The sequence below is a fragment of the Gallus gallus genome, chromosome 20 (genome assembly GCF_016699485.2).
Source record: "Gallus gallus isolate bGalGal1 chromosome 20, bGalGal1.mat.broiler.GRCg7b, whole genome shotgun sequence".
Taxonomy (NCBI): domain Eukaryota; kingdom Metazoa; phylum Chordata; class Aves; order Galliformes; family Phasianidae; genus Gallus; species Gallus gallus.
In genome coordinates this window covers 10,832,306-10,855,992 of record NC_052551.1, presented here as the reverse complement: position 1 = coordinate 10,855,992, position 23,687 = coordinate 10,832,306, and the positions used below count along the sequence as shown (strand labels likewise).

The window sequence follows — 23,687 nt, the reverse complement described above, 5'->3', positions numbered from 1 at the left end:
CTGCTGCTGGGCTGCAGCCATGCCGGTGCCTGGCGCTCACCGCCCTTATTTAGCGCCATCCCCACTCTGTCCTCGCTGCTTTCTTGGGAACGTCTATTAATATCGAGGAATGGTCCAGCTGCTGCCATCACTCCGTCCTCGCTCCTTGCTGTGCTGTGCTGCTCCGTCCATGGGGTGCCTCAGAGCTGCCCCGGCACAGGGTCCTATGGGACCGACAGCCCTGCTGCAGCCCCAAAGCCCTTCCGGAGAGCCGCGGGCCATGGGCCACTTGGCCAGCGAGTCCCAGGGCCACGGGCCTGGCAGAGGCACGGCTGTGCCACGCCTTTGAGGAAGCCATGGGCATCATTCCCACTCTCCCAGAGTCACGGAGCAGCCGTGTCACTTCTGGCCCCGCCAGGCCTAAGCAGTGGCTGCCAGCAGAGCGGGAACCCACACGCAGGGCCAGGACCCACTGCAGAGCCAGGACCCACTGCAGAGCCCTGCTCGTCACCCGCTTGCAGCTCCCAGGCAGCACTGGTCTGGGACTGGGGGCTGCAGCTTTGCCTCAGCCTCTCCAGGGCAGAAAGGAGGGGTGAAAGGAGGAACTGATGGTTTGGGCACAGCTGGAGAAGCTGGGGTACAGCGGGGTGAGGGAGGGGACACGGCCCCAGTGCTGCCCGTTTGCCCCAGTCTGTGCTGTGGGGTTAGCGGTGGTGCAGGCAGTGCTGTCCAGCCCTGTCCATAGTGCCGGCCTGGCATGGGGGAAGCCCAGTCCTGGTGTTGGGGATGCTGCTCTTTGGGGCTATTTTTAACCCTCTCCATGCTGAGCTGTCCTGGGACAAGGAGGCGTAGGTGAAGGAGCCGCACTCCTGCCAAGATGCTGTGTCCCTCCCCGCAGGGCTTGAATTTCTATCCCGGCTTCAGACCCACGTTTAATCCCCCGCTCTTGGCCAATAACGCTTTGGCTAAATTAGGTAAAATGAGCCCGTTGCCAATGAGCGGGGCCGGATTTCCACCAGGGAGCTGATAGGCTGCTGGGGCTGGGGGCCAACGGCTGGGGGCACGGGGACACTACAAATTGGGGAGCCAGGGAGTGTCTGGGGGCTGCTGGTGCAGAAAGAGGTGACTCCCTGCGGGAGGAGAGCAGCAAAGATGGCGTCAATGGTAAGAGCTCCAATGGTGCTGGGGTGAGCCGTGGCTGGGCTGGAGGTGGGCACCACGGTGTGGGGCTGCCAGGCACCTCCATGGGGCGATGGCAGAGGGGCGATCCCTGCAGGCTGGCCACGGCAGGAGGCAGCAGGGACATGGGGGCAGCGGGATACGTTCCCTGTGGCGTATGTCCCCCTATGGGATGTGTACCCCTATGAGACATGCCCCAGGGAGGGAGTGCGTGGCTGCCTGGGGGAAATGGGTGCATGGGGTGATCAGAGCTGGAGCTGGGCTGTGTGAAGGCGCTGAAAGCCGAGCGCTGGGTCATGCGACACCTCTGCGGCCCCAGACAGCCTGCGCCTCCAGGAGAAACTCGATCCAGGGCAAACAGGTGCCCGCAGAGCACTGCTCCCTATAAGGGGAGTTGAGGAGAGCCCAAAAATAGTGTTGCATGCCTGGGATGCCAAGGCAGCATGGCGGCCCCTGCGTCATGGACCCCTGGTGGGCGGCTGCATGGGGCTTGGGGCAGCTGAGCTGCGTGGCTGCCCGAGGCCTCGGCTCACTCAGGGAACAGCCACGTGCTTCAGGGCTGAGCTGGTCGAAGGCTTTGCAGCTGCGCCAGGGAGGCTGAGGCTTTGCACTGCGCCAGACACTGCTGCGGAGCCCCTTATGCTGCTGACCCTGGGCAGGGACTGTGCTGACAGAGCAGGGGTGCATGGGGTGGGAGCTGACCTTTTCTCCCCATGCCTTACAGACGGACCAGCAGGCGGAGGCCCGCGCCTTCCTCAGCGAGGAGATGATTGCTGGTGAGCAGGGAGGGGAGCGGGGCCCCATCCTGACCCACACAGGGGGCCCGTCCCATTGCCTGAGCCCCAGCACTGACCGCTCTTCCCTGCAGAGTTCAAAGCTGCCTTCGACATGTTTGATGCGGACGGTGGTGGGGACATCAGCACCAAGGAGTTGGGCACGGTGATGAGGATGCTGGGCCAGAACCCCACCAAAGAGGAGCTGGATGCCATCATCGAGGAGGTGGACGAGGATGGTGAGCAGCTTCCATGGGGGTGGCGGGTGGCTGGAGCACACAGCCTGACCCACATCACGGTCCCTCCCCGCAGGCAGCGGCACCATCGACTTCGAGGAGTTCCTGGTGATGATGGTGCGCCAGATGAAAGAGGACGCCAAGGGCAAGTCTGAGGAGGAGCTGGCCAACTGCTTCCGCATCTTCGACAAGTGAGTGGGGCAGTGCCTGTTGGCACCTGTCCTTGGTGGCGAGCGGAGCCGCATCCTGCCCTTACTCTCCCACAGGAACGCTGATGGGTTCATCGACATCGAGGAGCTGGGTGAGATTCTCAGGGCCACTGGGGAGCACGTCACCGAGGAGGACATAGAAGACCTCATGAAGGATTCAGACAAGAACAATGACGGCCGCATTGACTTCGATGGTGAGCGGCAGCCCCGGTCCTGCAGCTTGCTCAGCCCCTTTGGGCTGCATGTGTGGCGCAGCTGGGTCTGACTGTGCCGCTCTCTTGCAGAGTTCCTGAAGATGATGGAGGGTGTGCAGTAAGGGATCAGACATTCCTCGGGCCGGATGCGGCAGCCAGCCCTGCTCCTCTGCCCAGGAGCGGCTCCGCTGCAGCACCTGGCCTTGCTGCCCACCCGCTGGAGCCCTGCAGCAGCTCGTGCCCCTCGGCCGGCGGCTGAGCTTTTCCTTGACTCTGACAGATGTGGTTTATGGATGAACCTCATTAAAAGGGGAAAGGCTGAGCTGCCAGTATGGGAGTGCCTGGGGGGGCTGTGGCACTGTACCCCATGCAGGGGGACATGGGGGAGCGTGCAATGCCATGCCGTACCCTGTACCAGCCAGGCTGACCTGTGAGTGCACGAGCAGCAGTTCCCATGGGCTGCTGGGTGGGTGCCAGCCAGCACTGAGCTCAGAGTTTCCATCAGGAGCACTCGCTTCCCACGACAGCAGCAGCAGGGAGCACAGCCCTGTCCTCCCAGGGTCCCAGCAGGCAGCACTGGGAGGTTGCTCCTGCTCGCTCTCGGCAGGATGTGTGACCACACTGGATTTTGGAAGGGGAAGGGGGGGAGAAGGGGGGCAAGCACTGCCACAGGGTTCTGATGAAAAGGATAGGGTATCCTGTCAAAAAAAGTGGAGGGGCTGCTGCCCCCCCCAAGACAGCAGCCACCCCTCTGTGCAATGCTGGAAAAGCCAGCCTGGTCTGTGCCAGCTCTCCCTGGGGACCCGTGTCTCCCTGCAGCCTCTGTAGCTGGGGAGGAGCACAGCCATAATGTTGCCAAGAGTAGGATGTGCCCTCGGCCAGGGCTCAGAGGTCCAGGGAATACCCAGTGCCTGTGGGAGCAAGGGACAGGCACTGTGCAGGACCCCAGCTCAGGACCCATTCCTGCCCTGCAGAGCCAGCGAGAAGCTGAGTCCTTTTGGCACAGGATGGCACCAGGGCAAGGGGCTGCTTCTGGCTGCAGGGCACGGGGGGTGTGCATGGCCATCCAGGCTGCGCTCTGCGAGGCAGCGGCGGGGCACCGACAGCTGGTGCTGCAGTTGGGGGGCAGTGCTGATGGCCCCCAGCTGCGCGAGGAACGGCACAGGAGGAGCGTGGAGGTGCGAGAGCTCAGTGTTGGTAAGGGTCCATGCAGCGGGCAGCACAGGGGTTGAACAGAGGGGGCTGCAGCCCACTCGACATCTCCATCCTGCAGGGCTGCAGAGTGCACTGCTGGCATGGCTGCAGCAGGCTGCGGGCCCCCAGGAGCGGCGAGAGCTGGAGCGGCTGTGGGTGCTCTTCCTCTCTGCCCTGGAGCTCTTCCTGCAGGACCTGTGCTGTGCCCACCGCCTCTGCTGCACCTTCTCCCCAGGGGTGGGTGGTGTGACACCACTGTGCACTGGGCTGGGGGGGTGGCGAGGTGGGGGCCCCGAGCTGCCCCCAGCCCCCCCGTGCCTGGAGGAGGAGATGGAGCAGGTGAGGGCAATGCTGGTGGAGATGGAGAGCACGGCCAACATCCCACTATGGACGGTGGAATCCACGCATGTGGTTGGGCCAGGGGAGGGCACAGCCCCCACGTCCCACAGGCCAGGGCCTGGCACTGGGTCCTGCTGTAGGGTGCTGTGAGCTGGGGGCAGGAAGTGCAGGGCTGACTTGGCTCAGGAGGATGGGACCCCATGTGCCGCCTCCCGCAGGGCGGTAATAAAGCCCCGCCATTACCTGATGTGTATTTGTGTCCCTCCATCCCCCCATCTGTCCTGTAGCCTCCCTACTCACAGCACTGCAGGTAATCCAGCTGTGCAATGCGTATAAGCGATAGAAGAACATACAGACGTGCATTTATTTATACATTAACCGTAGCTCACACTCCAGAATTAAGTTAAAAACAGCCTATAATACAGAAAGGCGCAGCAGACAGGGGCAAAGGGGTGGTGTGGTGGGTGTCAGGTCTCCTGGCTCTTAGCCTGCTTGCTGTACATCTCCCGCAGGTACTTCTTGTAGGCTGTGGGGAGAGGGGGTGTGGGCTGAGGTTGGGGCCGGGGCTGTGCCACTGCCACAGCTGGAGGGGGATCCTTGGGGCACTCACCAGCCTGGTTCTTCCACAGCTCAGCAGCGTGTGTGTTCAGTGGGCTGTCAATGTTGGGCTCTAGGAATAAGGGCAGGGTCAGGGAGGGGGGTCAGAAGTGCCCGCAGCCCCCATGCCCAGCACACCCACCTGCCAGCAGGCTCTGGATGGACAGCAGGATGGTGCGCACGTCATAAAGCGCCGACCACTTCTCCTTTAGGATGTCGAGGCAGATGTTGCCCTGAGCGTCCACGTTGGGGTGGTAGCAGGGTGTGAGGAAGCGCACCGTGGGCGCGGTGTAGGGATATCCGCTGGGGAACTCCAGGGACAGTTTATAGCGCAGCTCCTCGTAGGCCTGGGGGCGGCAGTTAGCGGGGTGGGGGGACGGGGGGGGGAGGGGGGGGGGCGCGTCGTGCGGTGCCGTGCGGGGTCTCACCGTGCCCGCCGCGCCGTCGATGGTGCCGATCCAGCGGAAGAGGTTATCGGACTCGGGGAAGGCGGAGATGCCTTTGTCGCCGGACATCTGCGAGGCAGCGCCATCAGCGCCGGCCCGGCCCGGCCCGCACCGCCCCCCGCCGCCCCCCGGCCCCGCTCACCATCAGCGCCACCAGCTCCTGCTGCAGCCTGCGGGGACAACGCGTTACGGGCCGCACCGGCAACCACGGGCAGCGCAGGGCAGGGCAGGGCAGCCCAACCCCCTCCGGCCCCCGGCCCGGCCTCACCTCTTCCCCACAGAGCCGCGGGCGGCCGTAGCCCCCGCCTCAGCCCCTTTGCGGGCGGCGGCGCTGGGCACGGCGGCGGGGTCGGCGTTCTGCGAGGCCATGGCGGTTCCGGGCCGCTTCCTCGGACTCCCACTCGGCGGTTTGCTGGGCTGGACTCGGCTCGGCCCGCTCCCGGCACGGCTCGCTCCGATCCCGGGTCCCAGCCCCGCTCCCTCTGCCTTCCGTTCCGCCCCGCTCCCGCACTCCGTTTGAATGTTTCAAACTCGCGACGCCTCCACCAATCAGCGTGCAGTTCCGCTCCAGCCAACCAATCGGACACCGATGAGAATGCGGCAGCTAAGAAAACGGCGGGTGGACCCGGAAGAGGCGGGGCGGCGCATGCGCAGAAGACCCCCCCCATCCCTCCCTCAGCGAGCCTTTAAAGGGGCAGCCCTCCCCTCCAGCAGGCGTGGAAACGGGTGCGAAGCAGCGGCTTTTATTGCGGGGCCGGGGGCGCGTCTGAGGGCTCGGAGTGGCCTTCGGGAGGACCCTCGGGAAGGGCCTCGGGGGGGATTTCAGGGGGCGGCGGTGGGTCCCCCCCATTGCGAAGCGTCTCCATGTACTTCTGCATCTTCTCCGTCATCCAGGCAGGCGGGACGAAGGGCTTCAGCTCCTCCAGCCGCAGGTCCACCGAGTCCCTGCGGGAGAGCGGCGTTAGTGCAGCTCACGGCCTCTCGGGGCAGGCAAGGCCTCACAGGGTCCCCGGCACGGAGACCCATGCAGGTGACCCCGCCGTGCGCGGGGCCCAGGGCCTCACCTGTAGTCATCAGTGGCCGCCAAGTCGCGGATGTCCTCTTCCAGCAGGAGGTAGGCCTGCAGCAAGGCGAGACACGCGCTGTGCTTCTGCTGGGGTCTGCGGTGCCCGCAAGGCAGCTCTACCGCCCCGTCCCTGCATTCCTGGCTCTTACGCCTGCCCGAGCCCCGGGAGCAGCAAACATCTCTTGGCCGAGGTGCCCCAGCCCTGCCTCTGCCTGTCCTGCCACACGGCCCTGCCCGTGGCACGCTGCCTGCCTCTCTGCTCCTCCGCCCCTGTCCGTCCTGAGCGGGTTTCCGCACAGTTCTTGGGCTGCAGCGGGCACAAGCCCGGGCGTACTCACCATCTTGCCCCCAGTGGCCCTCATGTGCTGCTGCTCTGCCAGCCATTGCTTATCCTGCGGGTCGGCTGCGTACTGCAATAAAGCAGCAAGGACCTGGCTGAACACAGGACACAGACCTCCCACTTGGACCACCCTCCTGCGGGGCACAGCCCGTTCCAGTGCTCTGCTGCCAGCACCTCACCCCCACGGCGCAGTGCTGGGGGCTCCCAGCGGGAGGGCTTAGCCCTGCCTGCTCTCCTCTCAAATAAAACCCTGACTCTGGGCAAAACCAGCACCTGAGAAGCTGTGCTGCCATTAACTTATGTTTCAGTGTGCTGGCCAGGTTGTGTGTAAGTGCTCTAAGACAACAAATGGGGCGTGGGGAGGAAAAACCAGGCGAGCCAAAGCGCACGCTCCCAGTTCCCATCACAAACTGCTTCTGAGCAAACCCCAAAGGAAGAGGCATCCTGCTGTGGTATCTGACCTTAAAGAGGTGGGGATGCTTGATGTAGAGTCGCCCTCTTGTTCCTCCCATCCCGAGAGCTCTGAAAAAGGAACACAAGGGGGTGTTACGCTTGGGAAGAGGGGCCCTGCAGCAGCACGGGGCACCTCCTCTCCTCCCCAGGCCCCAGCCCTTCCTACTGCTTTTGAGGCAGAGAAGTGAAGTGATGGGAGGAGTCTTACGGGCTCCTGCCTGGGAGACACCACCCTCCATCAACAGGGCCATTCCTTACTTGTTTGCTCGAGATCCCAGCACAAAGGTTGTGGTTTCAGTCAGTCGGGATGGATCCCACTACAGAGCAATTGGAAAAGGGGCAACATTAGAAATGAAGCTGGTGCCAGCCAATGCTCCATGAGCCTCAGCTCTCTGATGGGGAACCTAAGAACTGCCCCCTGATTTGGGAGGGAAGGAGGTAGCCACAAACCTCTGGATTGCCACAGAGGAAGGAAACTGCACCACCTTGAACTGATCTAAGCTGTTTCCCTTGTGGGAAACACTTGTGGGATCCTCCTGGCTACTACTAAGGCTCTTCCCATGTCTACTAACAGCTGTACCACACCACAGAGCTACAGTGTTTGGAGGAAGCAAGCAAAGGCTTCCAGGCACTGTGGAGATTCAGCAGGGTAGGGCACAACCTAGGACTGTCCTGTGCTGCCGCTGCAGGCAGGGCTCTGCTAGCAGAAGCGAAGGGAGGAGAGGGTGAGCCCAGCAGCATCAGCCAGCCAATACCTTTGGTCCATCCCTTCTCACAGGCTCAGAGACTTTGAGCTTCCACCTGAAGGGAAGGAAAGTGAAATAAAAATAGGTCCTAGAAAGATCAATGCAGACAGACACTACAAGCTCCCAGTGGCAGGAATCTGAGCCTGAACCCTTCCAGATCCACCCTCTCACACCTTCCACCTTGCCCTGGACCCCCATCTCTGCTGTGTTCCCTGCTACCATCTGTGTCACACGCAGCTCACTGAATCATCCACCTGGTTCTGTGCATCCCGTGGCCCTGTTTAAAACTGTTTCCTGGAAGGCCTTTGCCTCCTGCAACTCAATCTCAGCCAAAACTCTCCTGCCCCCTGCCATCTCTCTCTGCACCTCTCTTCTGTGCAGGGGGAAGGACACTGAAGGTTTTGGTGCCCCTTACTTCAGGCAGTTTTGCTTCCCGCTGCCCCCTGAAGCACGGGCAGCAGCTTGAGCCCCATACTCACGCAGACATGCCTGAGACCCCACGATCGTTTGACAAGCTCTGTCCTGGAGGCCGTCCCTTTCTCTGCATGGAAGAAATCCTTCAGTCATTCAGTTGTGCAGATAGAGAGAACCCTTTTGATTATCTGTTCCCTCCTACAGAAGCAGCTCTTTTTACCATGAGCACAACACCAGCATGAAAGCAAGCACCTTGGAGCCTTCACAAAAGCCATTCACACTTGCACACACTCATACTGTGGTAATAACCAGAAGCAAGGAACAGGTCTCCCAGAACATGAAATCTCTCACGTGGAAAACCCTCCTACCTTTTTGGGAAGGGGGCTTCCTCGACGATTCAATTCCTCATCCATCTGTCGGGCACGCTGGAAGAGGAATGGTGGGAGGATGGAGACGAGCCCTTCTCCCATCCCAGTCAGGCAGGGCCCCACACACACAGCCTGCAGCTCTCATTTGATGACTCAAGGCAGAGAGCACAAGGGCACAGAAGACTCTGCAGCCACCCCATAGCGTGAAGCACTCAGATGCTATGCCCGGGGTCTGCATTGATCTATAAGGTTACTTTTCCCCACGAGACTAACATTTCCCAGCTCCACCTCCTCACTTGCACAGCTAATGGACAATTTCAACCCCGTCATTCTATTCCTCCCAGCTCTTACAAATCATTTAATCCTCTGGGAACAATAACAACTTTTACCTTTGGTCCCATCTGCTCATGGGGCAACCTGGACACAACTTTTTTGCCATCTGAGAACAGCAGCTTGGCCTGCAGGAAGAGAAGGAAGGTTATCTGATTCTGGGTGGAAAGGGGGACTGCCAGCCATCCCTGCTTCACCCTGTGATAGAGGATCTGTGTGCAAAGGCACCTGTGCAGATGGGAAAGCCCCAGGCCACGTGAAACGTAAAAGCCACATCTAAGGACCAAACTCTTTGTTGACAGCTGGCCACTACAGACTCTAAAGATTTGGGTATATCTGCCCCCAGCCTTGTCCCAGAAATAGTTTCAGAACACTTTCACGTGTGCTTGTGCCCACCTGCTCCAGGCAGCTCCGACACGTCTCCTGGATGAGCTGCTCTGGGTCCACCTCCTCCCCAACGTTGTCACGCACGTTGAGTGCTGCCTTCTGGAAAAACTGGGGAAGGAACAGCAGGATGTCAGCAGCCAGGTAAGCTCTGGCCAGGGTGCAGCACCCAGCTCCCCTACTGCCCCCACACAGTGTCCAGAGCTGGGCTCTGGCTCCCAGTCCTCTGAGGGGCTGGGGCTGTGCCCTGCACAGCTCACCTTCATGTACTTATTGAAGACGCCCCGGATCTCCTCGTTGATGCTGGGCTGCAGCACGGCTCGCAACAAGTCCATGGACACGACCGGGTCAGTGAAGCTGTGGGAGCAGATGGGGAGTCAGGCGAGGTGCGGGCACCGGCCCGGCGGCCCCACTCCGCTCCCCGCAGGCCCGGCCCGGCTCCACCCCTGCGCAGCCTGCTCCCGGGGGCCCAACCCGCCCGTACCTGGTGGTCATCTGGGAGCGCCGGCCGCGCCGCTGCACCTGCCGATGCTTGATCATGATGTTCCAGGGGCTCTGCGGGATACAGCCGTCAGCCCCGAGCCCGCCGCCCGCCCGCCCACCCGCTCGCACCGCCGCCTCCCGCCCGCCTCACCGTGCCGCTCGGCTGCTCCTCGCCGCCGCCCGGGCCCTCCTCGCCCGGCGGCCCCGACTGCTGCTCCGCGTCACGGGCGGCGCCCATCGCGCCGCGCTCCCGGCCCGCGGCGCCGCTTCCGGAAGCGCCGGGCTCACTACGTCATCGGAACGCGACCCGCGGCGCTCGCCGGAAGTGGCAGCGGCTTCCGGGACGGGCTGCGGCCCTGAACGGCTTCCGGCGGGTGTGTCCGGCGGGGCGATCCCTGCCCGCTTCCTGCCCTGCCTGGCCGGGCGGCACCGCCGCCGCTTCCTGCAGGTCTCCCCCTCACCGCGTGCTCCCCGCGGCCGAGCGCTGTGTGCCGCTCGGTCTCAGCTCGGCGGCGCTCTGACATCTCATTGTTTTCCCTTCTGGAAGTACCGAAACCGCGGTTCCTCACCCCGTGCTCCCACCCGAAGCGTGGCAGAGGCGCAGTGATTTCCCCATGCCTTACCGGGCCCCAGCAGCGATGCACAGCAGCGGAGATTCTTCTGTTGGAATGACAGTTGTAGGGTTCTTTGGTAGGGAAAACTGCTGTGTTGGTACATGGATGCTTCCAAGACAGTTATAAAATAAAACGAAGCAAACTGGAATTCGGAAGGCTGGGAAGCATCAGGGGTCTGCGAGAGTCTTCCATTGCAAAAACCCGGGGCAGTGACGCTCTCAGCAGCACACAAACAGCAGTGCGGCACTGCCCTGCTGAGCTCCTGCGGCGCAGCTGGTGCTGCTGGGTCTCAGACCGCCCTCTGTGTGCTGCTCCATCGCCGTGCTGCAGCGCCAGGGGCACGGAGTTGCTTTCTGTTTGCTGCTCCTGCACTGAAGTAGAACCCGCAGCCACGTGTGGAGGTGCAAACTGGGGGCTCAAATCTGCGCAGGGAGGACCTGTGCAATTCAGCTTACCAAAATGCTTATTGCTGTACACAGGCGTGCTTGTAAAACATTTGGCTTCCTAATTCTCTAAACTGTGACTGACATTTGGATCCACAGCAGTGTAAGTGTGCTGCGGTGACAGTGCTGTTCCAAAGGAGCCCGGGGTCGCGGTGGAGCAGTGTGGCAGTGCCCTCGGAGCTGCATGGCGGCACCCCTGGGAGCTCCCAGTGGCTCTGGGAGTTGTGCTGTGCTGCCTCTTGGGCCGTGCCCTGAGTCACTGCCACGCGCACCGGCTGAATTCGCCCCGTGCCTTCGTCATTTTTGTGGTAGAAAGGAAGTAGATAGTAATCTGTGGCTAAAGTAATGGAGATAATTGCACAGTTATCATCACCAGTGCCAGCAACACCTCTCCTGTGGGGTGTTTAGAGGACAACATCAGTGCCACCTGCAGCAAGTGCACCGCTGGGCACCAACCGGTGTCTGCTCTAGCGCTGGGCAGAGACCCCCGAGTGGAGGTATCCAACACTGTGTGGAGCTGCCCCGCATGCTGGGGCTTGGAGGGCTCTGGACAGCACAGCGGGTGGCAGGGAACCATGGCCAGGGGGGTCCTGGGAGAGCTCTGCTCAGCATGGTCACAGCAGTGACATCACTGTGCTGAGATGTGGGGCACAGGGACTTCAGCGGATAGGGGCGGTTCACAGGGAAATAGCTCCTGAATTGAGTCATGGCCACGAGGACTGGAAGAAACCTGTACTTCGAGCTCACTTCTTTCAGTAAGCCTTCTTCCCACGCAGGTTTGGTGGCATGCAGGCCCTGCACCTTCCCACTGCCGAGCACACGGCCCCAGTGCTGCCTATGTGTGGCCTTTGCCACCATTCGGATGGAGCTTTCTGGAGCAGGAGCTTTGCCTTCTGAGTTTTCACGCAGAGTGACATGCACATGCTTACAGTGGTAGAGATGCTCTTTATGCCCTGGTGCAGAGCAAAGAGACATAAACACGGTGGCACACTGAATTCTTTGTTCACTCTCAATGCAAGCCCAGGGCAGGGGCTGGCAGCACGGAGCTGAGCTGCAGTGCCCGCCTTGGGCAGCTCTCCTCCATTCAGTGCTGCGGCACTCCATGTTCTGCCTGCCAGGAGACATTTATTCCTGCTGGTTTTAAAGCACGACGAGTCCAACATTGACATTCAGCCCTGCACAGGTGGAGCTGAGCTCCTCCGGGGCAATGGAGGGGGGGGGATCTCGCTCTGCAGCTCCTTCACAAGCTCCTGGAAATGGGAAAGCGCCCCGGGGCTGAATGAAGCTCTTTGACGTCACGAGTGCCCATTAAGGGTTTATGGGCCGAGAAGCGGAGCAAAGGGTGCCTCGAGGAGGGCTGGCAGCAGCCCCGTGTTCCGGTGTCTCCTCCTGTCCCGCTGCTGCGGGTGTCCCACGGTGCACGCAGGACGTGGGAGGTGCCCGGGGCCGCCTCTCTGCAGAACCTTAAAGCCCGGCGCGGCGCCGGGCGGGCAGGGTGCTGGCAGCATGCAGGCGGGTGGTTGGCTCCTGCTGGGGCTGCTGGCCCTCGGTGCACCGCTGCACGCAGCGCCCGCTGCAGGTGAGCACGGCCCCGCGCCCAGGGCAGCGCTGCGCGGTCGGTGAGGTGGGCTGTGCGGATGGCTCTGCTTCGGTCCTGCTGTCTGAGCGCTTTCTGCGAGAGCTGAGACCCTCGCGAGCTCTAGCCCTGCTTAAGGCTCCTAACCTTTGGGTTCTACAAAACGCTGAATGTCATGCAGATCCGGTTCAGAGCACTCCAGCTGCAGAAGCTTCTCTCGCTTTCTGTTATTTCCTTCTGACGCTGCTTTTCTGGTGCTGTTGGCTGGGACCGGGGACTCCCCATACGCTGAGCACTGGAGGATGCAGCCCGGCTCTGCCCGGATGGGGCTGTTGCCGGGGGGGTTCTTTGCCTGGAGGCCGAACCCCGATGGGGACAGAGCCCGCAGTGGCACCGGAGTGCTGGGGAGGTGCTTCCTTCAGCCCGACCTGTGCCCTGGGCTGTGTGCAGGCTCCAGCCATGCTCCCAGCAACCCCTCCGAGGCTCTCAGCCCGGGAGTGCGTTTGCAAGAGGGGAAATTCCCATGAAAGAATCATTTTTCCTCCTTACTTTTCTTTTTCCCTCGAGAAAAATGGCCAACTTTCAAAGGAATGGAAATCACATTTGTTTCTGTACGAGCAGTGAGCAGCGTTTAAAATTCTGCCCGTCTCCTCTTCCAGAGCACTCAGCGTTCACTACAAGTTGGGCTGTTTGATGTTTAAGCTCAGACTACCAGGCAGTAACTGCTCGGTGTCAGCCAGACGTGCTGCTGCTCTGCAATGAGGCTCTGGGGCTGTTGCGCTCTGATGAAATGTGTGCAGAAATGCCTTCATCGTCTCCTAAATGCTCCCCTTTGGAAACCTGAATTTCTTTAGGTCTTAGATAAGTAGTGGCTTGAAGCCTTGTGTTTTCCCAGCTGGACAGTGGCTGTGATGCCTTCCTTCGTAACGTTTTGGCCCCATTCCATTTTAGAGAGGAGCTGCGAGGCAGGCAGTGTGTGTCAGCAGTGTGTTGTGCTATTTCTGCGCGTGTTTGCTCGCTATTGCTTAACAGAAAAACGTGTGCGCTTGCTTCGCAGCCATGCTCAGTGCCGTATTTATGCCCTGCTTAAATAATACATTGCATCTCCACTTCATTTTGCTAAGAACGTGCTGCCGTCGGTGTTTCACCTTTCTCCATTCCCTCCACCAGGACGGTGTAGCCCAGGGCTGCACGGAGCAGCAACCATCCTCCCTGTGACCCAACCGCAGGCGGTGGTGCCAGCAGATGCCCGGTGCCGGCAGCGGAACGGCACCCAGAGCCCATCTGTGCAGCAGCAGCTGGGGGCAGAGCGGGGCGGTGCGGAGCAGCACCTGCATGGGGAGCGGCCGGCGGTGAGACCTGTGCCCGAGAATGGAGCGGGGAGCAGGGAGAAGCCTCCAGCGGGCAGCACGCCTGCACTGAGGGAAAAGCAGGAGATCGCAAAGAAACCCAGCGTGGGGAAGAAGCCAGAGTGTGAGGGGAAGGATGGGAATGGGGAAAAGCCAAAGATAACGCCAGGAGCAATGGCAAAACCAGAGGGTGGGGGGAAAGTGGAGAGTGGAGGGAAAACTGAGAGTGGGAAAAAGCCAGGGACTGGGGGGAAGCCAACGGGTGGAGAGAAACCCGTGCTGGGGAAAAAGCCAGAGGTGGGGGGAAAGCCGGAGGCTGGGGGGAAACAGGAGAGTGGGGAGAAGCTCAAGTTGGGAGAGAAACTAAAGCCCGAGCATGGAGATGGTGAGGTGGGTGATGACATTGATGACGATGATGACGATGACAGTGATGACGATGGTGATGAGAAAAAAGGGTATGAGGATGATATGGCTGATGACCATGATTATTACTATGGCTACAATGACGACGAGGGCTATGATGATGACGATAATGGTGACGGTAACAATGGCAGTGATGACAACGGTGGAAATGGGAATGACTATGGAGATGCCGATGGATACGGTGACGGTGATGACTGAAGATTACAGTGGTGGAGATGGCAGCGATGCTGGCGCGATGATGCTTGGTGACCAGCACTGTGGGGCGTGTGCAGGGCACAAGGTGCAATGACAGCCCATGGCAGGTGGGCACACGGAGCTGCCCCCAGCCTCCCCTCGCCTCACTCTGCCAGGGCCAGTCCTGGACACCAGCGCTGTTTTGGGCAGGACCTTCTATTTCCTAATAAATCCCACAGTGGGCCACTTGCTCAACACAACAAGCTGTCCCTTGTCACAGTGCCTGGCATCTCCAAGCCATCTGGGAGCTTGCATGGATGTACCGTTCCCAGCTTCTTCCACAGACCCAGAGATGCCCCTGACACGTCATAGCCTGGAGGAGCAGCCTGGCGTGAGGCTGCAGGCAGGATGTGTGTGCTGACCCCAGGACCAACTGTCTGCCATGGCACTTCCCTCCCACGGGGATTGGGGGTCCAACAAGGGTTCAGCAGGAGACTGACACCACGGGAACCAGCAGAGCTCATTGCAGATGGGATTTAATAGCAAGGAAGAAGCACAGAGACCCCCGTGCCCAGTTCTGAGCTGAGCGCTGAGGAGTGGATTTGGGATGGGGGATGATGGGTTCTCGCTCTGCAGTCGATGGATGAGTCCATGTCCGGCTGCCCGGCTACCTGGCACGAGACTGCACAAGTGGGGTCCTTGGTCCAGGTCCAAACAGGGGTTAGGTGAACCCTGGGGAGAGATAGGAGCACCCTAACCCTGGGGCACACTGTTCTCTGCTGTGGGGACAGAGCATCCCAGCCCCTCCCCGTAGCCCCATCCCACGCTCACCTGCAGCCACCAGCCGGGCCCAGAGGCAGCAGAGCCCCAGTAGCAGCAGCAGCGACAGCACCCGCATGATGCAGGGGTAGCAGTGTCAGGGCCACGTCGAGTACAGGCGGGGCTTTAAATCCTCCGCAGGACAGAGGCTGGTGCAAGTGACCGTGTCCCTGTCACAGCTTCATCTGAGCGTGACCCCCATGTCCCCTCCCTCCAGGGGCTGGTGCTGCTGGACACAGCATGCAGGGAGCGTGGAGGTGGGGCATAAGGGATGGCTGCTTTGCTTTGGGCTCTGAGCAACCCTGAGAGCTGAGTTGTGCCATGATGTGCTGCAGCGCCCAGCACTGCCAGGGATGAGTATGGGGCTGGGTGGGCAGCGGGGGCCGGGGACCCCACACGGGGCTGCGCACTGCAGGGCAGGTGGAGGAGGCTCCTGGGCCAGGTGGTGTGGAGCAGCCCGTGGTGCCCTGGCAGCTCTCCGGGCATTGTTCTGCCACCAGGAACAATTGCTGGCTCCTGAGGGACGTCCTGTGACCGGACATGGTCCGTAGCCTCGTTCTGCCCAAGCCTGGCTCTGTGGCTGGGGACTGAGCCCGGCTGGTGGCCACCAGATCCTCACTCTGGGGTGCTGGAGGGTCCCAGTGCTGAGGATGGGGAGTGGAGACGATGTGGGAAGCCAGGGTGGGTGCCTGAGTGCCCATCACACTGTGCTGGAGCTGCCTCTCACCTCCCACTCCATCCTCAGCCACAGCTCAGCTCTGCCTGTGCCCCGAGCCCTGCAGTGACAGCTCCGGTCCCAGCTCTTCCCCCTGAAGCCCCCCAGCACTGCAGCCATGCTGTCCCAGGAGCTGCTGCTCCACCATATGCAGGACACGAAGTGTGGGCAAGGCAGTGCTGGGGCTTCCCCTGCAGCGCCGGGTGCTGGCGGCAGGATTGCTGCGTCAGGTTGTGCAGGCAGGCTGCTGGCACGTGTGTGTGTGCGTGTGCCATGCCAGCTGGGCACGTGTGTGAGCGTGCAAGCCACGCTTCGTAAGCATATACATGCGTGTGCACAGCCTGAGCTGCGTATGTGCTGTGTGCCCAATGAGCCGTGCACACACGTGTCTGTGTGTGTGGTCTGAGCTGCCTGCATGCAGCACTACACGCTTGCCAGCAGCTGGCGGAGCTGTGGGGACAGCTGTGAGCAATGACAGTGCTCCTTGCCTCTGCCCAGGGTGGGCTGTGGGGACAGACTCTCCCCACCTGTGCCCTCCCCAGGGGGAGTTGGTGCTGATGGGCTCTGTGCAGGGCCAGCGGGCGTTGCTGCACTGCGGCACCCACTCTGCCCTTGGCTCTACCCTGCCGTGCCCAGGGTGGCACTGCCCAGCCTGGTTCCCACCGCCCTGGGAGGTGCCACATTCCTGGCTGCTCTCTGAGCTGGCCGGGTCGCTGTTTCTGCTGAGGTGGAGGTCTGCCCAGCACTGCTGTGAGTCAGGCTGCGTGTCCCCAGGGCAGGGCAGGATGGGGCCGTCCATGCAGCTCCACAACACTGAGCATTCCCCTGTGCGGTGCCCAACTTCCCCCTGTCCACAGCCCCCCGGGTGCTGTGAGCCCCAACATCCCCCTCTCAGGCCCACAGAGGGGGCCATTCTGGAATACGATGGGAGTGGTTGTAATGACGCCCCGGGTAGGTGAGATACTGCAGAGAGATAGTGGCAGAAAAATGTAGCCGGGTGGATTTTGGCTCTGTGGCCCTGCCCTCCTGCTGGGTGCGGGGCTGGAAGGTCCTGTGCAACGGGGGAATGTCCTGGACAGCTCAGGATGGAGGGAGAGGCATGGGGGGTCACTGAGCTGTAGTGGTGAGGAGGTGGGGGCCATCCCAACCCATCCCATCCCAGCCACGTCCCCAGCTTATGCCACTTCTCAGGTGTCCTGTGCCCAGACACTGCTGGGGGTCTCAGTCCTCTGAGATTTGGGGGAAAGTTACTGAAAGCTGCAGTGGGGCAGAGGCAGGTGGGTGGCGCCTCCCTCTGGACCTCACCTGGGTCCAACTTTCCTGCCTCTCTCTGGAGAGCTTTCCTCTTCCTTGACTTCCCCGTGGGACAGTAATTACAACAGTAATTAGGAAGACAATTATTCCTGCTGAATGGGAAGAACTTAATCTGATTCTCTCTGCCTCTGCTGGTTTCACCCCACGCACGCCCATGTGCACCAGGCGCTGCTGGCTGCGGGGGAGTGTGCACTGCCCCAGGTCCGACCTGTTGGTGTCTGCGCCAGGGCTGCAAGGAGCTGCAGGCAGGTGGGGGCAGCATCCCCATCCCCATTCCATCCCAATCTCCATCCTCATACCCACTCCCCTTCCCATCCTTATCCGCATCCCATCTCCATTCCCATCCCCATCCCATCCCCATCCCCATCCCATCTCCATCCCCACCGCAGCCCCAGCACACTGCAGGACACCCTGACGGCTGCACTGGGGCATCCTTCCCGTCCTACCAGTCCCCCCAGCTTTAGGGCTGTGGCCGAGATGCCGCCGAGGAAGCCAGGCCTGCTGGGTGCGGCTCATTACCCGCACGGCAGGAATTAGAAGTGCTCGGGCTCCAGCCCCATACCCTCCACCCTGCCGACGCACCTTAAATCCCAGCCCAGCACACCCGAGGCACAGAGCCGGCAGCCGTGGGCACCATGGCGCAGCAAGCCTGCCTCCTCCTCCTCCTCCTCCTGCTCCCCCTTTCTGCATGGTCAGTCCCAGCCCCGCACGTGCCTGGAAGAGAGGAGCAGATGGGGACAGGTGAGTGTGTGGGGGCACTTCCTGAGGAGGGGATGCTCAGGGAGCCCAAGCGTGGCGCAGGCAGCCATGGGGCTGTGGGTGGTGAGGTCTGACTGCGGGACCTATAGGGCTGCTTAGCCTCGGTCACTGTGTCCCTCAGCAAAGCCTGGGTATTGTCACCACATCTCGGAGGTGGAGAGCCCTCTGGACGAGGACTGCAGCTCGTGCCATAACAACACCTCCTGCTCCCACTGTGCTGGCGACGCCGACTGTCCTGGTGCCACCAAATGCTGCCCCGGCAAGTGCGGCCACACGTGCCAGGAGCCGGTGCTCGGTGAGGGTCAGCGGTGTGCAGTGTGTGGGGGTCACGGCGAGGGGGGTGAGCTTGGCGCAGTGGGAGGGGGCTCATAGATGCCATCCCTGAGCTCTGCCGGCGCCAGGGGTGAGGGCTATGGTTTCCTGGGGAGGTGGGTGCAGACCTGGCTCAGGGCACAGAGGGGCTCGGTGCCGTGGGGGCCCGGGAGCGCTCTCCCCTTGAGCTCTGCCCTCGGCTCACCTCAGCCCTTGGCACCACCCAGACTTCTGCTACCTGCCTTCGGTCTGCGGGAACTGCAAGGCGCTCTTCATCCGCTTCTTCTACAACGCGTCCAGCCAGCGGTGCGAGGAGTTCGTTTACGGCGGCTGCGGTGGGAACAGAAACAACTTTGAGACCGAGCGGGAGTGCTCCCAGGCCTGCTCCCACGTGGGCTCCCAGCCGCGCCGGCGGGGCTCCCCCCGACCCCTGCCCCGTGGGGAGACCCTCCGCGCAGCCCTGCTCCCAACCCCACACCTCTCAGCTCCGGGTGCCCGGTAACACCTCCCCGCTGTGCACAGCGCCAGTCCGGGCAGACATCCCCGTCCCTGTCCCCATGGCTAGGTGGTGGTGGTGGTCATGGTGGCCATGCTGGGGCCGTGGCTTGCCCGAGGAGCACAGCGCAGGGCTGTGGTGCCCGCAACAGCCCGGCTGCCCCTCTGTGCTATGCCCTGTCTGGAGGAGCCCAGCCCTGCCCGGGGCTGTGCAGCTGTCAATACAAGGACGGGTCATTGAGCAGGTCTGGCTCCTGTCCTTCCTGCCCCAGGTCTCAGATCCAGCCATCCCAGCACAGCTCCTGCTTACGTCTAGATTGGTTTCCGCTCCCAGTTCTGCCCTCAAGCTGCAGATGTGACCCAGCCAGGTCCTAAAGCGATGGAGAAACATCCCCACTTCGATGGGTGTCCCAGAGCTGCCCCCAGCCCCAGGGCTGTGCTCACCCTGCAGTGCTCAACCCCTGCAGCCCCACGTGTGCTGTGCAGACCCCCTGCCTGGTGCTGGCGAGGGGGACCCCAGCCTGTGCCCTCCATGGGCAATAGGGGGGGCTGGGCCCTGCAACACAGAGACTCAGAGGCAGCTGGAGATGGCATGCACTCGCTTTATTGCTGGTGATGGCGAGAAGGGCACAGGCCACCTCCAGGCTGTGACTGCCCCGTGTCCCCTGATGAAGGCACCTTCCTGCCACAGAACTGCTGTTCTCCCATCATGTAGCACCTGAAAGGGAAAAGTGCTTTTAGGGAGACCTGACTGATGGGGTTGTGGAGCAGAGGCCAGGGTCACGGACAGGTTCTGCTGGCACTGCAGTGGTTTGGCATGGCCAGGTCTGGTGAGAGACCTCTTCTGCTCCTCATCCCTTTGGTGCCATCACCCAGAAGGCAGTGTCTGTGCCAGGAGCTGAGCTGAGCTCACAAGGACCGAGGCCCATTCCAGAAGGCTCTGCCTCTCCTGAGGGGCTGAAGTCCCCTTGTGTCCCCTGGAGCTGGTCCTGTCCCTTAGCATCCTCACCGTTATGTATCCGCATGCAGATGTGGCCGCAGCCATTGCTGCAGCACTTCTGGCCCTGGGGACACTCCTTGTCAGAGCTGCACAGGTCCAAGCACGTCCCACGGCTCCTGGGGATGGGGCACTCTCCCTCCCTCCCTGCAAGGCAGAACGCTCTTTGGGGCACCCATCTGTGGGCACCCACCATGGAGAACCCCGCCAGCTCCAGGGCAGGGCTGGACCGTGGTTCTCACCTCTGGGCATGTCCATGCAGACACGGCCACAGCTGGTGCGGGTGCATCTCTGTCCTCGGGGGCACTGCGTGTCAGCATCACACTGCTCTGGGCACCGGCCGGCACCGTGCTGTGGCACAACGGCGACATCGTGCTCTGTGGTAGGAGAGGACACTCACCTGGTGCTGAGCTGGGGCTGGGCATGCTTGTTAATTGGGTAGAAAGAGGGGAAGGCACTATGGACGAGGGGGTGAATGGATACGGGGTCATAGCAGACACGGTCTTGGCAGCCCCAGCACACAGCTCCGTTGTGAAGTCCTTATTGGTGCAGGACGGCCACAGTGTTGCTGTGGGCTCAGAGCACAGCAGATTCCGTCCCTGTCTCTGCCTCTCACTGACATCCCAGGCCAGGGCTCACCTTCGAGAGAGGCAGGCATGCAGATGTGGCCACAGCCATTGCTGCAGCACTTCTGGCCCCAGGGACACTCCTCATCAAAGCTGCAAAGGTCCAAGCACGTCCCCCAGGCAACCCTGGGGATGGGGCACACTCCCACTCTCCCTGCAAGGCAGAACATGTGCTGCAGGACTCCTACCTGTGGGCACCCATCCATGGGGCACCCACCCGTGGGCCCTGCTGCACTGGGCACCCTGCGGTTCCCAGACACTTAGATAGTGCTCAGACACTTAGATAGTGCTCAGACACTTAGGTAGTGCTCACCCCCAGGGATGTCCACGCAGACACGGCTACAGCCCATGCGGGTGCACCGCTCTCCCTGAGGGCACTGTGCATCACTCTCACACTCCTCCGCACACTGTCTGGAGGCACCACCACCACTCTCTGCAGGCAGAGCCGCTCACAGTCACCAGCTGTCCCCAGGGATGGTGGCTGCTCCCCGCTGCCCAGCTGCTCCCCGCTACCTCTGGGTACAGCCACGCAGGCCCAAGTGCAGCCTGTGTTGCAGCACTTCTCATCCCTCCTGCACACGCTGTCATCAAGGCACTGGTTCGAGCGTCGGCGCCGGGGGTCCCAGCATGGCTCTGCACGGGGGCACCGCCCGGGGTGCTCTGTGGGAGGAGGGGCTGAGTGCAGGGGGTCCCCCACACTGCCGGCACTGCTGGTTCTGCTGCTCCTTGCCCAGGGTGCAGATGGGGCCCAATCGCCTGCCCTCACCTCTGGCCGGGCGGGAGCAACGCATGGCGCAGCCAGAAAAGCAGCACTTCTCCTGCCGGGGGCAGTCCCGGTCGTGCAGGCAGTCATCCTCCTCCGTGCACGGCTCTGATGTCAGCTGCGGCCTCACCTTTGGGCACTGCCCAGGTTTGTCTGAGAAAAGGGAGGGAAGGGGGGTAGCAGGGCCACGGGCTCACCCACAAGGACTGGGCTGCGGGCACGGCAGTCTTGGCACCTTGGGGCCACTCTGGTAGCACCCTATGTGCCCTCTGTGCAGCAGGCTGTGGCTGTGCCTCCCTGCAGGCTGCAAGAGGCTGGGCACTGTGCCCGGCTGCGTGACATACTGCTGGCACAGCCCCATCACTGCCCCCTCACCTGGCTCTGGGGCCATGCAGACGTGGCCACATCGGGTGCTGCAGCACTTCTCGTCCCCTGGGCACTGCCCATCTCCTGCACAGGGGTCCTGGCACCGGGACCCCGCTGCCTGCTCGCTCAGGGGGCAGATCCCTGGTTTCTCTGGAAGGCAGAAGATGCACAGCTGTGGGTGGCTGGGCACGACCAGAGACGCCCTGGGGGGGTGCTCAGTGGCTCCAACCTTGGGCTGGACGCAGGCACACGTAGTCACAGCCCCGCAGACAGCACTTCTCCTCGCCGAGGCAGTCGGTGTCACGCCGGCACCACTCTCTGCAGTCGTAGCTAGGGAACAGCCCGGCGCTGGCCGGGCAGAAGCCATCCTTCCCTGCAGGGCATGGGGTGGGGTGGAACGGGTCCCACTCTGCAGTGCTGCGGTCCCATGAGGACACGGCCCAGTGCACGTGGGCAGGGTGCACTGCCTGATCCATCACTGCATCCCCCCATGTTGGGGGCCCCCCTCCTGCAAGGTGACCCCCCGTCCCCTTGCTCCCGGCTGCACCCTGCACCCAGGGTGGCAGCTCTGCTGTTGGTGTGGCTCCATGTGGCAGGGGCAGGGCTGGCAGTATCTGCACGGCAGAGCAGAGCTTGGATGGTGGGGTCATGGGGTTGGAGGTGAGAGCGGGATGACCACCGTAGAGTGTCTTCATTGTCCCCACCACGTCCTCACCCCGTCCCTGCTGCTGTGCACACTGCTCCCATGCCAGCCCCTCTCTGCCTGTGTTGGGTACCGTGGGCACCCCTGGTCCCCAGGCCACGGCCCCACTTGTGATCCACATCCCACCCCATCCCACCCCGTCTCACGGGCCGGTGCTGCCGGCAGGCATTGGAGGCCGCAGCTGCTGTTGCAGCACTTCAGCGCATTGGGGCAGTCGCTGTCACCACTGCACTCCTCCCGGCACGGCCCCTCCAGCTCTGGCAGCACCACAGGACACTCCCCGGCTTTGGGTTTCTCTGGTGGAGCAGAGCAGTCAGGAGCAGTCCTGAGCACTGCTGGACACCGGGGGACATCACATTACCCCCATCACCCAGAGCTCCGTGCCCTCACCGTGGCCCAGGCATGCCCGGCGGCACGCTGCCCGCGTCCCAAAGCGGTTGGCATTGCCCCCGCAGCCGCTGTAGGGGAACGTCTCGCAGCGCCCGGAGGTGACATTGTAGAAGAAGCTCAGCTCGTGGCCGCCGCAGGGCCCCGGCACAGCGGGGAGATGGCAGATGTCTGCAGCACAGCCCTGAGCGCCCCGCGGAGCCGTGGCTGTCCCCGTGCACGTGGCTCCAGCGGTACCCGGAGACCTTACCCTGCGCCGGCTCCACGCAGGCCGGGCCGCAGCCCAGTGGGCAGCACTTCTGGCTACCCAGGCAGTCTTTGTCCTCCTGGCACCGGAAGGAGCAGGGGTAAAAGAGCCCCTCCGGGGCCGCAGCGGGGCAGGCACCGGGCTTCTCTGCAACACCGAGTGGCACGGCTGGGGGCGAGGTGCACCCCGAGGGCACCAATGGCAGCACCGGCAAGTCTGCCCTTGTGGCCCTCCCTGTGCCACAGCCCAGATCCCCCCCCTGCTGTGTCTCCGACCCCCCGTGTTCCATCCCAGACACCCTCACCTGCCCCATCCCAGCCTCGGGAGATGGAGGCTGCTGGTGGTGCTGGAGCTGCTCTGGGCAATGGGGAGAGGACAAGGACGGGGATGGGGCTGGTGGACAAAGGGTGCTGGTGGCGGTGCTGGGGCTGTGCCAGTGTTGCCGTACCTTCTGCTGGGGGTATGCAGCGGAGGCGGCACTCGTGGGAACAGCACTTGAGCCAACCGGGACACGCTGAGTCGTTGGTGCAGAGAGGGGGCTCCTGGTGGAGGCAGCGTGTGAAGTCCCGGGGACACCGACCTGGTTTTTGAAGCTCCCCTGTAGCAGGACTTGGGGTCAGGGCAGTGCCCAGCATCACCCTGCCTGCGGAGGGGATGGCTGCAGCCTCTGCAACCCACCGCACCCCTCCCTGCCACGTGCACCCCAATGCTACTTGCACCCATTCCCTACGGCCCCTCCCCTCCTGCCACAGCCCCCTGGCATGAGGCTCATCCTCCCTGCGTCACCCTGGTGCGTGCTCTCAGCCTGGCTGAGGCTCCAGTCCACCTCTCCGGGGGGAGGGAGGTCACTGCTGCTGTTGCCCAGCGGTGTCACG

The 23,687-nt window shown here is 62.4% G+C and overlaps 7 protein-coding genes and 1 long non-coding RNA gene across 9 annotated transcripts; 4 read left to right on the top strand and 4 right to left on the bottom strand.

Moving 5' to 3' along the window:
• Window positions 1-1,078: 1,078 nt before the first annotated feature.
• On the top strand, window positions 1,079-2,892 carry TNNC2 (troponin C2, fast skeletal type). Its single transcript, NM_205450.3, has 6 exons — window positions 1,079-1,143; window positions 1,883-1,934; window positions 2,027-2,170; window positions 2,244-2,358; window positions 2,434-2,570; window positions 2,661-2,892. The coding sequence occupies exons 1-6, from the start codon at window positions 1,132-1,134 to the stop codon at window positions 2,690-2,692; spliced, it is 492 nt and encodes a 163-aa protein (NP_990781.2). The 5' UTR covers window positions 1,079-1,131; the 3' UTR covers window positions 2,693-2,892.
• A 154-nt stretch (window positions 2,893-3,046) lies between these two features.
• On the top strand, window positions 3,047-4,350 carry LOC107054848 (regulator of G-protein signaling 9-binding protein). The gene is made up of 2 exons (XM_015296568.3): window positions 3,047-3,767; window positions 3,844-4,350. Exons 1-2 carry the CDS (start codon window positions 3,329-3,331, stop codon window positions 4,251-4,253), a joined length of 849 nt encoding a protein of 282 aa, XP_015152054.2. The 5' UTR covers window positions 3,047-3,328; the 3' UTR covers window positions 4,254-4,350.
• Window positions 4,351-4,445: 95 nt separating this feature from the next.
• UBE2U (ubiquitin conjugating enzyme E2 U (putative)) lies at window positions 4,446-5,633 on the bottom strand. The gene is made up of 6 exons (XM_015296578.4): window positions 5,415-5,633; window positions 5,289-5,316; window positions 5,129-5,215; window positions 4,843-5,047; window positions 4,714-4,773; window positions 4,446-4,629 (listed from the first exon to the last, which is right to left on the bottom strand). The coding sequence occupies exons 1-6, from the start codon at window positions 5,513-5,515 to the stop codon at window positions 4,571-4,573; spliced, it is 540 nt and encodes a 179-aa protein (XP_015152064.1). The 5' UTR covers window positions 5,516-5,633; the 3' UTR covers window positions 4,446-4,570.
• Window positions 5,634-5,873: 240 nt separating this feature from the next.
• On the bottom strand, window positions 5,874-9,995 carry DNTTIP1 (deoxynucleotidyltransferase terminal interacting protein 1). The gene is made up of 13 exons (XM_015296571.3): window positions 9,882-9,995; window positions 9,732-9,802; window positions 9,508-9,604; window positions 9,260-9,358; window positions 8,923-8,991; window positions 8,534-8,590; window positions 8,231-8,292; window positions 7,761-7,806; window positions 7,264-7,322; window positions 7,014-7,074; window positions 6,551-6,622; window positions 6,211-6,266; window positions 5,874-6,091 (listed from the first exon to the last, which is right to left on the bottom strand). The coding sequence occupies exons 1-13, from the start codon at window positions 9,966-9,968 to the stop codon at window positions 5,890-5,892; spliced, it is 1,038 nt and encodes a 345-aa protein (XP_015152057.1). The 5' UTR covers window positions 9,969-9,995; the 3' UTR covers window positions 5,874-5,889.
• A 2,280-nt stretch (window positions 9,996-12,275) lies between these two features.
• Window positions 12,276-14,572, top strand: LOC771994 (protein qua-1). Its single transcript, XM_001235195.7, has 2 exons — window positions 12,276-12,366; window positions 13,534-14,572. The coding sequence occupies exons 1-2, from the start codon at window positions 12,294-12,296 to the stop codon at window positions 14,331-14,333; spliced, it is 873 nt and encodes a 290-aa protein (XP_001235196.4). The 5' UTR covers window positions 12,276-12,293; the 3' UTR covers window positions 14,334-14,572.
• On the bottom strand, window positions 14,208-15,233 carry LOC107054850. Its single transcript, XR_001469621.3, has 2 exons — window positions 15,141-15,233; window positions 14,208-15,041 (listed from the first exon to the last, which is right to left on the bottom strand). It is a non-coding gene; the product is annotated as an uncharacterized LOC107054850 (long non-coding RNA).
• A 2,532-nt stretch (window positions 15,234-17,765) lies between these two features.
• SPINT4 (serine peptidase inhibitor, Kunitz type 4) lies at window positions 17,766-18,964 on the top strand. The gene is made up of 3 exons (XM_004947200.5): window positions 17,766-17,898; window positions 18,038-18,211; window positions 18,456-18,964. Exons 1-3 carry the CDS (start codon window positions 17,793-17,795, stop codon window positions 18,728-18,730), a joined length of 555 nt encoding a protein of 184 aa, XP_004947257.2. The 5' UTR covers window positions 17,766-17,792; the 3' UTR covers window positions 18,731-18,964.
• Window positions 18,965-19,309: 345 nt separating this feature from the next.
• WFDC8 (WAP four-disulfide core domain 8) lies at window positions 19,310-22,291 on the bottom strand. Of its 2 annotated transcripts, XM_040651002.1 has the most exons (8): window positions 21,485-22,291; window positions 21,113-21,262; window positions 20,860-21,006; window positions 20,660-20,779; window positions 20,360-20,500; window positions 19,963-20,097; window positions 19,733-19,867; window positions 19,310-19,441 (listed from the first exon to the last, which is right to left on the bottom strand). In XM_040651002.1, exons 1-8 carry the CDS (start codon window positions 21,840-21,842, stop codon window positions 19,431-19,433), a joined length of 1,197 nt encoding a protein of 398 aa, XP_040506936.1. In that variant the 5' UTR covers window positions 21,843-22,291; the 3' UTR covers window positions 19,310-19,430. The 2 variants fall into 2 exon arrangements, with proteins under 2 accessions (XP_040506936.1, XP_040506935.1); XM_040651001.1 differs by having other exon boundaries at window positions 19,310-19,867.
• Window positions 22,292-23,687: the final 1,396 nt, after the last annotated feature.

Excerpts from the sequence above, each read along its gene's own strand:
- DNTTIP1 (XM_015296571.3), bottom strand. The coding sequence starts at position 9,968 with ATGGGCGCCGCCCGTGACGCGGAGCAGCAGTCGGGGCCGCCGGGCGAG. Across the intron at positions 9,803-9,881 it reads AGGAGCAGCCGAGCGGCACG|AGCCCCTGGAACATCATGAT; the intron begins GTGAGGCGGGCG and ends TGTATCCCGCAG. Across the intron at positions 9,359-9,507 it reads TCTTCAATAAGTACATGAAG|TTTTTCCAGAAGGCAGCACT; the intron begins GTGAGCTGTGCA and ends TTCCTTCCCCAG.
- TNNC2 (NM_205450.3), top strand. Across the intron at positions 2,359-2,433 it reads TGCTTCCGCATCTTCGACAA|GAACGCTGATGGGTTCATCG; the intron begins GTGAGTGGGGCA and ends ACTCTCCCACAG. Across the intron at positions 2,571-2,660 it reads CGGCCGCATTGACTTCGATG|AGTTCCTGAAGATGATGGAG; the intron begins GTGAGCGGCAGC and ends GCTCTCTTGCAG.
- UBE2U (XM_015296578.4), bottom strand. The coding sequence starts at position 5,515 with ATGGCCTCGCAGAACGCCGACCCCGCCGCCGTGCCCAGCGCCGCCGCC. Across the intron at positions 4,774-4,842 it reads CATCCAGAGCCTGCTGGCAG|AGCCCAACATTGACAGCCCA; the intron begins GTGGGTGTGCTG and ends CCTTATTCCTAG. Across the intron at positions 4,630-4,713 it reads GCTGTGGAAGAACCAGGCTG|CCTACAAGAAGTACCTGCGG; the intron begins GTGAGTGCCCCA and ends CTCTCCCCACAG.
- LOC771994 (XM_001235195.7), top strand. The coding sequence starts at position 12,294 with ATGCAGGCGGGTGGTTGGCTCCTGCTGGGGCTGCTGGCCCTCGGTGCA. Across the intron at positions 12,367-13,533 it reads GCACGCAGCGCCCGCTGCAG|GACGGTGTAGCCCAGGGCTG; the intron begins GTGAGCACGGCC and ends TCCCTCCACCAG.
- LOC107054848 (XM_015296568.3), top strand. The coding sequence starts at position 3,329 with ATGCTGGAAAAGCCAGCCTGGTCTGTGCCAGCTCTCCCTGGGGACCCG. Across the intron at positions 3,768-3,843 it reads GGTGCGAGAGCTCAGTGTTG|GGCTGCAGAGTGCACTGCTG; the intron begins GTAAGGGTCCAT and ends TCCATCCTGCAG.
- WFDC8 (XM_040651001.1), bottom strand. The coding sequence starts at position 21,842 with ATGGCTTCTGCCCGGCCAGCGCCGGGCTGTTCCCTAGCTACGACTGCA. Across the intron at positions 20,501-20,659 it reads CTGCGTGGACATCCCTGGGG|GGAGAGTGGGAGTGTGCCCC; the intron begins GTGAGCACTACC and ends TCTGCCTTGCAG. Across the intron at positions 20,098-20,359 it reads CATGCCTGCCTCTCTCGAAG|AGCACGATGTCGCCGTTGTG; the intron begins GTGAGCCCTGGC and ends CTCCTACCACAG.
- SPINT4 (XM_004947200.5), top strand. The coding sequence starts at position 17,793 with ATGGCGCAGCAAGCCTGCCTCCTCCTCCTCCTCCTCCTGCTCCCCCTT. Across the intron at positions 17,899-18,037 it reads AGAGGAGCAGATGGGGACAG|CAAAGCCTGGGTATTGTCAC; the intron begins GTGAGTGTGTGG and ends TGTGTCCCTCAG. Across the intron at positions 18,212-18,455 it reads GTGCCAGGAGCCGGTGCTCG|ACTTCTGCTACCTGCCTTCG; the intron begins GTGAGGGTCAGC and ends GGCACCACCCAG.